The sequence below is a fragment of the Microchirus variegatus genome (assembly GCF_963457635.1).
Source record: "Microchirus variegatus genome assembly, chromosome: 1".
NCBI lineage: Eukaryota > Metazoa > Chordata > Actinopteri > Pleuronectiformes > Soleidae > Microchirus > Microchirus variegatus.
This window is the reverse complement of record NC_139802.1, coordinates 17,273,864-17,289,434: the sequence shown is the minus strand read 5'-3', so window position 1 is coordinate 17,289,434 and position 15,571 is coordinate 17,273,864. Positions and strand designations below refer to the sequence as shown.

Here is a 15,571-nt window from a genome sequence, read left to right as displayed (position 1 = left end):
AGTATGTATGTTAGTGATCTGTATGACATCCAGTTGCAGTTGTGTTGCTAGGTGACAGCAATAACGCCATAGAACATCTTTTGTGCATCAGCCAGACCAAGAAGACTGCATAGATCACAATGACCACATTCTCTTAATGAAGACATGTGAAGGAAGGGTTTGTTTTTGTGTCGAACATACTGCAGACAAAATAAATAATTATTATATAGTAATATAAACACTATAGGCAGCAAAGTAAAGGTGCAGAAATGTAACCCAGAGACAAGTGAAACTAAAAGTAATCCAAGTTCGGGTTCCAGCTTTGTGATGCATAATGTTACCTGATAACTTTAAAGAGAAGGTTCATTATGCCTGGCATTTATTCTGATTCACGAACAGCAATAATTGAAACCATGACGCACTGGAAACAAACACAGAGACCTCAGAGTCTGTATCCACCTCCCTGCATTGTTGTTTCAAGTGAACAGCCAGCAATGCTACAAAAAGAAATATTACAACAACCACAAAATGCCATCCATAATTTGTGACCTAAAATCCTGTGACAAGCGGATGCAAAGGAACCATTCTGACCCTCTCTGTTCATCCGTTTTGACATTGGTGTTATCCTGTGTGTTGTCACTGAAATGTGTGCAGGATGACCCTGCCCTTGTAAAAAGATTAGAAAAGAACTCACATTGTTTCTGCACTGCTGCTGAAATCCTTGCCTTTTTTTCACCCCATATACTTATCTCTGCACTGACCTTGCTCTAAGTTTCTGCCTGGAGCACAGATGACCCGAGATAATGTAAGGGCAGTGTAATTGGATCAAACTGACAGAAAACAGACCAGGCACACAGCTACTATAAGAGACAGGTTAAGCTGCTGGTTTAGCATTCCCTGAGCCAACCAGCAGCAGCAGCATCAGTCCAAGCAGCCTCTCCCATGATCCAGCACTGCTTTGATAACTGTCCTCATGCTTGTTCATGGTGAGTGGTTGACTTTTACAGATGGATACAGTGGAGCAAGCACTGCAAAAAATAATGTTTCTTTTCATTTTAAAACTAAAAGGAAATTATGAAACAACATTTAACAGGATTAAGAATCAGCATTCTCATACAGTGCTTAAAACTAAATTCTGAGGAATATTAATTGGCAATATATTAAGCTGGAAATCACACATTAATATATATATATATTACCTATAACATAAAAGTATTCAAACTTTTACAAATTGTCGCGAAATAACAATTTGAGAACAATTTAACCTGGGAGTATCCTATTTAAAATGCAAATAATGGAAATATTGTGCTGCACAGATTATTTGTTGCTGGTGGTGCTGTTTACCTTAACCGTGAATAGATATTATATTTAGGGTAGAATGAACCAAAATACTATATAGCAATCAGTCAAATCATTCAGATCTCTGTGCAAAGACAGTTGAGCGTGGTGCTGTGAGGCAGCAGTTCAGTTGAACTCAATTTGGAGCTGCGAATTGACAAGAAAGCAAATGTTGGGCACATTGAGTGAGCAGATGGATTGACTTAAGGCCAAGGATTCTGTTGAAGCAGTCGTCAGGACACATTCAGAGGTCCCGCACTTGCGCTGCACAATATCCTCCTAGAGTGTTGTGGGGATAGAAAAAGAGACACCACTAACCACATTACCATGGTGAAGCCCATTAGTCAATGACAAGGGGCAGTTATGGTGCTGTCATATTATCAATACAGACATACATCTTCATGTAGAGTCATGTCTTACAGTATGCAACATGGAACTACTGTATTTTACTCAGAGGACAATGGATCAAAAACGCAGCAGTGCAGCAGCTTCATTGGTATGATCCTCCATGCAGATGTCCCATCCACTTGAGGTGATCATTCTTGACTTCCAGCACAGTAAAAAGGCCCACACTGAGACAAGTCTACATTATGCATTGCAATTTGATTAGTCAAACTGTGGTGTCTGTTAAACAGCTTGAGTCAAGATATGTCCCTGGTTCCCCCAGCACAAACCAAATCAGGTCAGGATGCTTAATTGTAGACCAATCAACCTTTACTAATGTAATGTCACTTTTATTTAACATGAATAAATGGAAAATCTCTCTGCATGAGAAGTGCATGGAGTGTGAGGGAGTGCAAGGGCTGGCGTGGGCATGACAAGAATGATCTGCTGAATATTAATGCTTTTCAGAGATTACAGGGATTATTAGTTTCTTTTCTCATCTGACAATGGAGTTATTTTCATAGCCCATAGATGAAATTACTGAGGGAGCTGCCTTTGATATGAGCACGCCCACATGAAGAGCCACTTTTGGAATATGAGAGATGATTAACTTGAGCCCACTCCCCTCTTATTGTATGTTATGCAAATTGAAGAGCCCATGAGTAGTCGTCCTCAAGTCTTTATTTTGACTTAACAGGGCATTCACTAAAAATCATAATCATCTCATAGTAATTCAAGTAATAAACTCCTAATTGACTAATGGAATTAACAACACAGTAATCTGCAAGTACACAAAGGGAAATCAGTGTTATTGTGATTATTGTGCTCTCACTTGTGCTTTCCAGAGTCTCTCGTACTGTATCACTGGGTATGACTAACTACTAAACTGTGTTTTCTCTCCCTTGTCTCCCCAGGTAGAACGGTCTCATCTATTTAAATGCTCCGACTTTGTTCAACTGCAGTAAAATTACATATGTGTGTGTGTGTGTGTGTTCTCTGTTAACTGTCACAGGTTTAGTCCCTACGAGTGGTATAACCCCCACCCTTGCAACCCTGACTCGGATGTAGTGGAAAACAATTTCACCCTGCTAAATAGTTTCTGGTTCGGAGTTGGAGCTCTCATGCAGCAAGGTAGACGCCTCTGCCTGCCCCCTTTTTTCTAGCACAAGTCCCACGATTTTGCTGGGGGTCAACCTTGCTCTTTGACCTGGCCCGTGACCATGCATGGGGGCCTCTGTGCATGTAGCTAGACTAATAGTGTCCAGCAGGATGGAATGAGTGGGATTTGAGAGATGTGATGATCAGTGAATGGTGATTGTGCATGTTTCTCTGTATTCCTTCCCCCCCTCTTCACACACCTTTCCCCCATCTTTTTACAGCCATTTGAACAGGTAAGTGTGCCACCACCCCCCCACCCCCCAGAATACCTGAGAGGAATCAGATGGTTGAGATTGAATGAGAATGGGATTTTAGCTGCCTGCCCTGCCTGTTTGGTTTCATTTCCCTCTGCCAAACTAATGCCATATCTTCTCAACTAGTTATCATCTTTAGACCGAAACAAAAAGACGTTTCGCAGGTTGAAGTGACCCTTTCATCCACATAGTTTCCCGAGCAGTTTCCTAACCCTGCTCCTCGTGGGAACACTGCCCTTCGCCAACACACCTGATTAAAATGAATGGCTAATTTATCAGGCTTCTGCAGAGCTTGATGAAGAGCTGACCGTTTGAATCAGGTGTGTTGGAGCAGGGCAACATCTAAAACATGCAGGGCAGTGTTCCCTGACCACCAGGGTTGGGAAACACTGATACAGTACATACAGTATCTTAGTCTTCCTGTGGCTGATAACTTCTCTTGTTGGCATGCCAACATGCTATCACTTACTTCCAATGCATGCTTACTAATATGCTCCAAGTAGCTACTTAGCATAGTTTTATTTATTGGACTCTAGAGCAGGGTTTCTCACTCCTGGTCCTGGGCGTTTCCCTGCTCCAACACACCTGATTCAAATGAACGGCTTGTTACCAGGCTTCAGCAGAGCTTACTGACGAGCTGACCATTTGAATCGAGTGTGTTTGAGAAGGGAAACTGAAACATGCAGGACACTGGCTCCGCAGGACCAGGAGTGAGAGACCCTGTTCTAGAGATACAGGTATGATTTAAATTATGTCTGAAAATATATGAAAATATATGATGCCTGGCGGGTTAGTGACAGTGACCTCACACCAAAAAAATCACCCAAACGAATTGAACATAAAATGTGTTTAACTAATAGGGATCTGAAGACTTATGTGAATGTCTTTAGTTAGCAGTTGCATAATGTATAATAATGTAGGACTGTTTAGAAAAAAAGCAAACCCAAAGAGTTGAGAAGATGTGGCTGAGGGCCAAAGGGTTGTGCAGGGATAATACTCTAGGAACACACAGTGTCTGCATGGCACCATGCTGGTCTACACTGTAGAGAGGCTCCCCTGCCTGGTGGCTAGCACCGCCCCCCAGAAAACTGTGTGACATGCTGTTTGGTCATGACGTTACCTTGGGTACATGACAGTCAGCCCCAACCAGGCTCTGTTTGGGTTGGACTCCGTTCTCTATGTGGGTTGCTTGTCTTTCCTGTTCTGGTGTCTGCGGTGAAACAGGATAAGAAGCCCAAAGACACTGGTAAAACGTTTGAACCATCCTGCATTTAGTAGCTTGCCATGGGACTGACACAGTACAAGCAGACTCCACTTCTAAGAGCACAAATGAATGTGTTTGTATTCATTCCTGTTCACTTAATTTTGTTGTTTTTTGGGTGTGATTTGATGAATGGACAAAGTAGGTGGCTAGTAGTTATCCTGTGTGACTTTGTTGCTGCCACTAGGGGCTAATGAGAGTTTAAACAATGATTTTAGAAATAAAAATTAGTAACTTTTGATTTAAGTGACACCATAGACATTGAATGCCATTGTTATGTTCCTTGTAGAAGACTTTGCTTGGCAATTTGAGTGTCCTCTGATATCAAGGGATGTTTCAATCACACAAGACCTTCATTTGAAATTAGAGCTCTGCCAAATGCTTAAATTCATCTTGGGTCACCTCAGACTTGCAATGGATATCTGAGCAGAGAAAAAATAAACAGCTCCATGCTGAACAAAAACAGTTTTAAAGGCTGAACGAGCCAACACTAAAAATAAATAATAAACACATGATCAGAGACATAAATATCAAGCAATGCATGCCGGTTAATGATAGGGTAATAATGGTAGTGGAATTCAACAATACTGAGAATCTAATCTACAATTTATATGGATTCATAGGTTGCATAAAAAAGCCAAAACTTGACGCCTAAACAGTGTTGACAGGTGTTGTGCCTAACAAAAATAATCATCTGCCAGAAACCCATTGCTGGTAAAATGTGTAGCCTCTTAAAGTCATATTTTCTAATGATTTCCTCAGTTATTTTTGTCTACGGCTGCTTTTATCTGGATCAAACTGTTACAACTCAACTTTATGTTCCCTGGGAATGGTAAATGTTATCTTTGTTAAACTTTAATGTTTCTTGTAAGTGAATTGTTTAAAGTGAATGCAGTTTAGAACATAATCAGACACAGCATCTAGCGTACGTGGTTACGAGGAATGCTATTGTTTCTGGTGTGTTTATATGAGTAGAAGCCTATGTGTTATATCGCCACATGCTTGTTTATATTTGGAAGCTAGACTGTAATTAACATGATTCAAATTGAACAGCAATCAGTTTCTAGTGGATGATTATTTTTGGCACAACAGTGGTGATTACCCTGACATTCTCACAGAGGCGTACATGATGTCTGATTTTTGAGACAAAGGACGTTATTACAGAGTTTGTGAAGTGTAAAGGAGAAGTATTATGAGAAGTTTGGCAGAGACTAAGTTAAGTTATTATCAATCATACACGAATAATTGAATTACTGTAACTTTCCTGCAAATTATGGAAAATAAATCACCTGTGATCAGACATTTACCAGTGATGGTAAACCTTTCACAGCATTGATGGTTTACAGCTATGTGGAAATGCTATGAAAATCCACATTGTGCTCAACAGTTAGGACTGTCAGTATGACCGATATGACAGCTGTTCTGGTACTGTTGGAGACCCTCATTGCAACAAAATCCCCAAAATTGCACTTCCTTTTTTGACAATTCTCTCACTGACGGATCTAATGAGAAGTGGAGATGGCAAAAGTGCCAATATGTAAATGGATGTTTAAAGCCATTTCAACATCAATGTCTGTCTATCTGAGAATGCGGCACAGGCACAATCTGATGAGTATGGAGATATTTTTCTTTGAGCATACAGTGTTGCCATGAATTATACAGACACTCTATTTTATGCATTTGGTCCCAGGGGTTTTACACAGATATAAAGCACATGGTACAGAAATTAGCATTCTGCTTCACGCTTTTTAAATTTTAAAAACTTGACCAAGCTGTAATGACAGGTGTGGTCATTGGACGTCACTGGATCAGACATGTATAAGATAGTATTACTTAGTATTTGACATGTATAAAGTAATAGTAGTGTAATAGGATATGCCACAATGCAGCTATCACAAACTTTATTATTGGACCGTTGTTGTACTCTTATGACATACAATAGTTAATAGGTTAACTCTATTGTGACAGAGTTTGTCCCTGTTCTTCCACTATTTGCACAACGTTTGGCACTTTCAAACTCCTTTGAAAAACATATATTTTGAGTAATGCAATTGCCCTGTTATCTTTACCTGTAAATACATTCACCTTTTTATGAATCAAATTGACCACTCTCAATGCCAGTAACATAAAGTTACAGGCTTTACTGTATTAATCTGTTTTTCATGACTCAAAAGGAGAATGTAGGATACCTGATGTATCCCTCCCCCCATCTTGTTTCAGCTTTCTCGACATCACTTGGTGAACTGAGAAAGAAGAAGGAAAGTTTGATTAAATGTGAGAGTGCTGATTGAGTCTCACAAAGGGAGTGAAGTGCAGAGTTCTTAACCCTCCTAGCGCTCTGACTCTTTGCCAGCTTTTCTTCTGAGTCAAGGTACAAAATCCCAGCTCTCAATTGCTTAAGCCGCTTGAGTAGAATGGTCTGTTATAATCCAGGCCCACCCTCCTTCACCCGGACAACAACCCACACTTTCATTCCACCAATACACATGGCTCCATCATGTCTGCAGCTGAATACCAATAGGATTTGGCTGAAATCATGTTGCGTATGATTTGTTCAGTTAATGTTGCTTACTCATTTTGATTATCCCTGGTCTACTCCAGTCTGTACCTCTCCCTTGTATTCACAACCTCTACTTAAGATCGGTGTCTTTATTTTAGGTTGTTAAACAGAAGTAGATTATTATATACTGTCTATGCAAAGTCTCTCTTTGCATATATCTACACTTTCATTACACACCAGTAGTGAACACACACAAGCTGGGTGCAGGAGAAGTGGGCAGCACTTATCTGCACCTTGGGAGCAATGGGGAATTGTTACATCCACTTCCTTACCTCTTGGCCACGGGTTGCCTGTAACTTTGCCAGTGTCATGCATCAATATATCTAGTCGAAAACCATTTCCCCATGTTGTCACAAAGCCTTACCCCCTGAAGCCTGGGAATCAATCAAAACTGCCAAAAGACAACCAGTGTTTGTGAAATATCACCCAATGCATCAGCTTAAATGGCTGAGTAGTGTAGAGAGTCTAGTACAACATTTTTGAAAAATTCCGTGGATACAACCAAATTTAAAATATTGGAGAGCATTGTCCCCTCCTTCTCCCCAAAAATTCAAGGTTGCCAGGTAGAACAGATTCAGCTAATGGCTAAAAACAGATATTTAAGGAACTCTACTTACAGCTTTTTTATATAACATCAACTGAGTATTCAGCATGAAAATGTAATTGTAAGTTAACAACTGATGCTGTGAGTAAAGCCATCTTCTTAGGAGAAACAACACTGACAAATAACGTGACATGGACGATGATGTACAGTGTACACAGGAGAGATTCTTTTACCAGTCACCAGGGTCAACCATGAGCCTGCCTACTCTGTCCACTCTTGTGTGTTTAAGTCTGAGTGTGTCATCCAGGACATCTAGCCTGGCTTGGCCTGGCCTGGGTGCCGTCCCCTCTCCAATCTAGTGTCCTATCAGATCTCACCATCACCCTCTGCTCCTCTCGTTCAGGATCTGAGCTCATGCCGAAAGCCCTCTCCACCAGAATTGTAGGAGGAATCTGGTGGTTTTTCACGCTCATCATTATATCCTCCTACACGGCAAACCTGGCAGCCTTCCTCACTGTAGAGAGGATGGAGTCGCCCATCGACTCTGCCGACGACCTGGCCAAGCAGACGAAGATAGAATATGGGGTGATAGAGGATGGAGCTACCATGAACTTCTTTAAGGTAAATTTGAACAGATTATTAAACCAAATACAATATGTATTCAGAAGATGTAGTTTCAAAACCTAATTTATTGTGTTTATTATTAATTGAAGCAGTATTTCTGAATTAGTTCAGTTATATTATACATCTTGTGCAGGCGTCATAGCCTTCCTTCACATTATGATTCAATACAATAAGTTGTTCCAAAGTTTTTCTGTCGGCTGTTTTCTGTGTTAGAAGACTTTACTGTTCTGAATTTGATTTATCCTTTCTTTTCAATACCTTTTTATACAAAACAAGACAGCCAGGTTTAAGATTTACCTCGTTCTCATCCATCTTTACATTACGTACAAATGCTTTTGCAGGTGTGGTTCACACACCGTGACACACTGGTGATTAATATACTTGTTTGTTTCATCTTCACACTGAAACATGTCCCCACCAGTTCATTACAGAACTGCTGTGGTGGTGTTAGCACAAGCTTCTTTGTCATGCCACCACACAAATAAAAATGAATGAAAACAGTTGGCGAGAGAAGCAGCACATGTTAGATTTAAAGTGATAGTTCGGAATTTTGAACATAAGACCTATTTTCCAACTCAGCCGATGTGATGGAGATGTCTGGAGACGTTTTCAAGAAATTTCATTCAGTTCTTCTAGTTGCCGAGTTCGCTGATGCTATGGCTAGCGCAAGTCAATGATACAAGTTAGCATGGCATTAAAAACACTCATACCGACTCCACAGTGCACCCGAGGCAAATCGATTGTAACGGCAGACTATCGATGTACATATCTGTGTTGATAGAATGTTTGAAATAAAACCAACCTTACAATTTGAAGGATTTATGTCTCAGCAGCAGCAGCAGCGCGTCATACTTCCGGCAGCGGAATCAGTCCGCCGCTGATAATATAGGGCTGAGAAAGTAGTCCCTCACAAATTCATGTGATGCGACGTTAGTTTTGTTTCAAATATTATTATATCAACACAGATATGTACATCGATATTCAATTCAATTCAATTCAAGTCAAAAAGTTACAATTGATTTGCCTCGGGTGCACTGTGGAGTCGGTTTGAGTGTTTTTAACGCCATGCTTACTTGTATCATTGACTTGCACTAATAATAATAATAATAATGCATTATATTTAAGGCGCCTTTCAAGACACTCAAGGTCGCCGTACAAAAACAAAACAAAAACAAAACAAAACAAAAAAAAAAAAAAAAAAAAAAAAAAAAAAGCCATAGCATCAGCTAACTCGGCAACTAGAATTAAATTTCTTGAAAACGTCTCCAGACGTCTCCATCACACCGGCTGAGTTGGAAAATAGGTCTTATGTTCAAAATTCCGAACTATCCCTTTAATCATCGCACCAATGCTGAGACCCATCTGAAGCCACAGTTTGCAGTCTCAGGTCAGACTGTTCAATTTAGTTTGGCATCGTGGGCCACATTCTCATGATATGATACATGTAGAAGCACACCTGTCAGTTGTCTGCACATTAAGGCCACTCAACAATTGTAGACTGGTTACTACTATTTGAGAGCATTGTGAGCAGAGAAGTCTGTAAGTAGTTAATTAAGAATTAACAGTGTTATTATTTGCCTTCCAGTCACTTGGTTGTTTCTTTTATTTCTATTATAACAACAATTTCACAGAAACATAGCATATAGCATGTGATATATATATGAACAATACATGTGAGTGTATATTCTTGGACAATAGGTCACATAATGTATCGTATCATGGCTAGGAGGTGTAGACTTTTGCGAGTACAAATATTGATTGTCTCTGAGCGCCACACTATCAATCACAGTGGCTCAGATTCTTGCCCTGTCTTGTTCAGGGGACTGACAACATGTACAACAAGTACTGTATGACCCCGACCGATCATTGTTTACGATTGTTTATGGTGCAAGTTCATAGGTTATTGGGAGGCGGGGCAAGGAGTTGTCAGTCATGGCTACCGAAGCGTTGTGGGCGATGCTCACAGTCTTGTGCCCAGACACAATAAAAAGAAAAGGAAGAAAAAGAGTGTGGTGTCACCTAACAGTAGCAGCAGCAGCATCCCTCTTCCTCTGAATCAGTATATTACGCTGTATCACAGCTCTCCATTCATCCTTCCGTACGTCCATAATCAGGTCCGACACTGGAAATGTGTGAGGTCCAAATTGCTTGAAAATTGGCTTGAATTTGTGAGTCCTTTGATCCCGACAGCCACCCGGACAAAAACAGTGGCTTGGATGTTAGCTGAGAGACACACACTTGTCTGTCGATGCATTTATTGTTAGTCCAACACGGATTCTTTAAGCAGATTAATCACTGTAGCTGTACACATATGTTATAAAGTATCTAAGAAGCATGTAGTCGCTCACTGTTTTCTTGTATTAAAAACGTTGTAGGTACCGCAGAACTCCAAATTGAACGGCTAATTAAGGTGGTTTATCATGATGAAATATAAGTTAAGTACAACAACTTTAATAAACACTTTATCAGACCCAATCCCAATGTTGTCACCTTTACCGTGAGATCCATTGGTTTCCTCCCTGTTTAACACGCAGCCAAGTTTATTGCTCTTGTTTGAGTGTTAATGTATCAGACATATTCAGAGAGCATTCGTCTTCCACTGAGTAAACACATTCTGTCCATAGATCCTGTCTGAGGTGTTTAAAAACCCACTGTTACAATGATGAATTTAGATTTCTGATCAGACTCATCATTAGTGTTAGTCAATTCAGTTGAGCACCCTTACGAATGATGTGTGCACGCATCACAATTACTATTAAAGACAGGAAGAGAGCGGCAAAACACCTTTTGTTTCAGCAATTATTGACTTCTGCTGTAAAATAAAAGTATAATGGTGGCTAATTATGTAAATGTCGGCACGGGACGGTCCCTGAAGCATTGATGCATCTCACTCATTCTCCTAGCTGGGATGTTCCCCATGGACTGTCGCTGCAATAACACTGAATAATTTAATAAGCAAACACACAGCAGCTGTGTCTTGCTTGTTAGCTAATAAAATCACATCTTGTTAAAGACAGTGCTGGTTTTTCACCTTGTGTCTGTGTGTGTGTGTGTGCAAGTGTGTGTCCATGTGTGTGTGTGTAATGGGGTGATGGCTTGCAGAGTCAGAGGAAGATACAGTAGATTTTACATGGCCTTCGCGCTGAGCTCCATATCCCCAGGCTATACAAGCATGACTTGCTTTACATTAGCCATAAGACAGATGGGAGGAACACCTCCACTATGGTGATTAAACCACACTCAAGAAGCTTATTGAGATGATGTGTCTGACACAGTGGAGGGGAGAGAGAGACTGTACATCAGATTTGTTTCGTATGTGTCTCCAGCTCAAGGTTGAGAAGTGTTAAAGATGACGTGGATAACAGGCAACCTTTTCCCCAATATACTAACCCTCACATAACTAAATGATATATAACTAAAAAACAAATGATGTTACTGATTTACACACCAATAAGGTTTTAACTGCTTTTGGCCTAGGGATGAGCCAGTATATCGGTATCGGTCCAATACTGGTAAAAAAAAATCACTGGATTAGATATCAGACAGATACAAATGTGTATCGCCTACTTCACTATGCACAGACTGTATCTATATCAATATTATATTCCATTTGTTGATATAATTTGGACCATTTAGTTTTATTACATCAAAGTTCCACCTGGGAAAATATGTCACTATAGTTTGGCGGATGACCTTAAATATAACATGAACATCATGGTTCATTTTTTCAAACAAAAGATGTGGAGGTTACCCATGAACCAATGCTTTGGCCACGAGAACTCAACCAGGGGTTCTGTGAGACAAATCAAAAACTCTGATCGACTGTGATGGAACAGTAACATCTGGGAAAGGATGCAAATATCTTCTCTCTTTGCTTTATGTTGGCAACATGTGTGTTGAGTTTTCACTCAGATTCTGCCCATTGTTCAGCTGCAGTTAAAATGAAGAGTAAACTGGAATAAATTAAGGGGTAAACACAAGAACATTGTCACTGGCCTCCATCATGCATGCATTTGTTGTTTGTTGTGTTTCCCCACTTTGGATGTGTTGTTTTGTCTTACTTTACTGGTAGTAAAAAAAAAAAAATGATCAAGGTAAACTCCTCCACCGGGAATGGGAAAGGAATCACTCGCCTTTTCTAAAATCTCTTGATAACATACATTCCCTAGTTTTGTTAAGAAAGTGTCATAGAGGTAAATGAACTAAATTAAGATTACATTCCATCGGTCAGAGAGGTGTTGAATACAGTACAGGAGTCATGTAACATACGTTGTTGTGGTTGTTAAGTTGTTTCACATATCAGTGTTCCATTTTTTCTACTTGCTCTCTTCTTACATAACAAAGAAAACAATGACAAAAGAATGTTCTTTTCTACATTCTTGCATCTGATTTGCCTCTTTTACAGTAACATCTCTTCCAAGCTGAGCTGACAAAGCTACAAAGTGTGACATTGTTTTGCCGTGCATAGCTACTTGTGATTAGTGTCAGTGGTTTATCATAAACAATGTGCGTAAAAAATGTGTTCGGTGAGGAATCATCATAAATGCAAAACTGTTGTTTGTGCTGACAGAAACTGTGTGTGTCGCTCCACTCCACTTTCTGGATGCTTTTGATTAGGCCCCTTTGAAAACTGTACAAAACATTTTGGCAAAGCAGAACACAATCTAAATGTTGTATGCACATAAGCCAAACCACAAAGTGTTTACATATTCAGTTTCACTGAGATAAAAAGGACTCAGAACCACATAGACAGAGATAGTTCTTACATCTACAGTAGCAACACACCCACTCGCTTGATAGGACACTGCATTGTCTTCCATTGTTTTGAACAGTCGACCCTAACGTAACCTAACCTTAGCTGCTCCAACCCCGTCCATCAGCCTTCGTATACTACATTTACAGTTTGCCTTCATGTTCTCTGGCAACCATTTTGTGTACTTTTAGACTAAAGACTTTATTGCCCGATCACACGCTTTTTCAGGGCAAGTTGTCTCCTTCTTGGCAACCATAAAAAAAAAGATTGTGGCACAGATTGGACGTGTGATACACCCTATCATAATGATTTCTACACGCAATGACATATAAATTAAACAGATACTGTGTCAATAATGGTAACTTTATTTAGGCAGAGGCTGTGGTGCTCTCTCTCTCTCTTTAAGAGTGGCATCATCACTTAGTATTTGCTGAAAGGTAGACCTCCTAAAACCTAGAATGTAGATGCTAGAATGCTAATATTATCATCCAAACCAACATGGCCTAAGGGTTTCTGGTTTCCTTGACTTTTTTTTCAGCAAACACATCGTCTTTGGATCATAAATGGCTTTTTACTTCCCATTCAGTATGCATGTTATTTAAATAGCAAATGCAGATGCACCCATCAGAGCATGATAAAATGGGGTGTGGTCAGCTGCATTGTTGACCCACTGGATTCATTTTGTTTTGTTTTGTTTTTTTTATGACATTTAATTCTTAAAAACCCACATGGCAGCACAGTGGCTATAGCCTAGTCTAAATGAGGGCCTTTCTGCATGGAGTTAACATGTTCTCCTCATGTCCCCCGGTTTCCTCCCATAGTCCAAAAACATGCAGAGGACAATTGGATATTTGGGTGTGAGTGTGAGAGTGAATGGTTTTTTATCTCTATATTTTTGCCCTATGATGGATTAGCGACCTGTCCAGGGTGTTCCCTGCCCTTCACGCTATGTCAGCTCCCATGCGACCCTCATTTGAAGGGTAAAGCGGTAAATGGATTAATGTAATAATGGGAGGAAAGAAAAGCAATCTTATGTGAATATTGTATGGTTGAAGTTTCAGCATCATGGACACCACAGTTTGTTTTATGTCTGCGTGGCACTGTCCATAAAGCTGAAATGGAACAGAGGTCATAGACAAACAAAGTTTGTGTATTCGGTGATGATTGAGGAGCAGGTGACAAGGTGATCGATGCACAGACAGAGTATATTACTAAGTCAGTACAAATTGAATTTGCCCAGTGTAACCACTGTGTTTTTTTTATGTCAAATTGCTTTCAGGCCCAATTTTATTTCCCCTCATTGTAGCAATCGACTAACAAAAGAAAGACAGCGGGGAAATGCAGTGGCAGTGAACAACACAGAGAGGTTGGAAAATGACAGAAACATGCCCTCTTATCACTAAGAACTGATACAAGTAGGGCCTACAGGAAACAAAATAGTACTAGGAACAAAGGTACGGAACACAACAGAAGAACAAAATAATGACAGGAAGAAACAAGCATTTACAAACTTAGATTAAGCACAATATTGGATCAGATGAGGGGGAAAAAAGCAAGTGGCAGTGATTTGTTTTGCCTGGGAAACAAATGGTTCAAACAAAAATATAACAAAAGAAGAAAATGAGGACAGAAAACAAATAAATAGTAACAACTTTAGACGAGACATAATTTTGTACTTGATAAAAAACAAACAGTCTCGTCTCTGTCTTTGTTGCTTTTTGTTGTAAATCATTTGAATTTAAAATATATATATATATTGACCTCAAATCACAATCTTACTCTCTCCATGGACTCTTTCATGCAGACAGTTGACAGAACATTACACCAAAATATCTGTAAATTCAAAATGAATTATTGACAAGCCAATGATAAATCCTGCATTCAATTATAGCACAGTACATTCATTTTAACCCATCACCGGAAGTAGAAATACATATATGTGTTGTATTTCTATTATACTATGATATTAATAATATTAATATCGTAATAACAAACACAAATACAACACATATTTGGTATATTACTGTATATTATACAGTATGTTATTATATCTATATATTATACTATCTATACTATACAAATGTGACCAATGGCATTGTCCTGCACATCTGAAAAATAGTTAGTCCTATAGTGTGTCTAATGACAATTCATGTGGCTGCAAATGAATTATCCTTACACTTTACAGCCAACCTGCTCTGCCAGCATCCCAAAGCTGCTAAATTTATTCTTATGTTAATATGAAGAAAATTAATCAGATTAAGTGCACTGATCATATCGATATACAAAAACAACTTGTTTCCTCATCACCATTTTCCAGTTTAAAAATTATTGTTATTATTTATTTGCACACACACCAGATAATGAATTTGACCTCTCATCATTTTTACACATAAATAGAGAACGCACAGAAACCAGGTGCAGGAGCGGTTGGGAATCACTTATCTGCACCCTGGAAGCAACAGGAGTCAGGTACCTAGCTCAGGGGTACCATAGACCCTCTGGTTACAAGCCTAATTCCCTTTGACATTCCTACTATTTTACTCACAAAACTGTTTTTTGGTTTGTTTGATGTGTAGTCTCTGAATGGTGATATTTTGTAACGGAAGGTGTTTATATAAAAAACGTTTAAATTGGTCCACATTTGCATTACAGTGAACATCTGGTTGAAATATTATTCAGACTTTTATTTTTGCTGGAACACAATCTTTTTTTTTAA

At 39.4% G+C, this 15,571-nt stretch overlaps 1 protein-coding gene across 2 annotated transcripts in view; it reads left to right on the top strand.

Moving 5' to 3' along the window:
* The window catches only part of grik2 (glutamate receptor, ionotropic, kainate 2), a gene marked incomplete at both ends in the record, with an annotated part of 185,142 nt that overhangs the window by 140,163 nt on the left and 29,408 nt on the right, over positions 1-15,571 (top strand). For both annotated transcript variants that reach the window (XM_083900835.1, XM_083900836.1), the window contains 2 exons: positions 2,714-2,832; positions 7,882-8,099. In XM_083900835.1, coding sequence (XP_083756961.1) covers positions 2,714-2,832; positions 7,882-8,099 — 337 coding nt within the window. The remainder of the gene's footprint in view (positions 1-2,713; positions 2,833-7,881; positions 8,100-15,571) is intronic.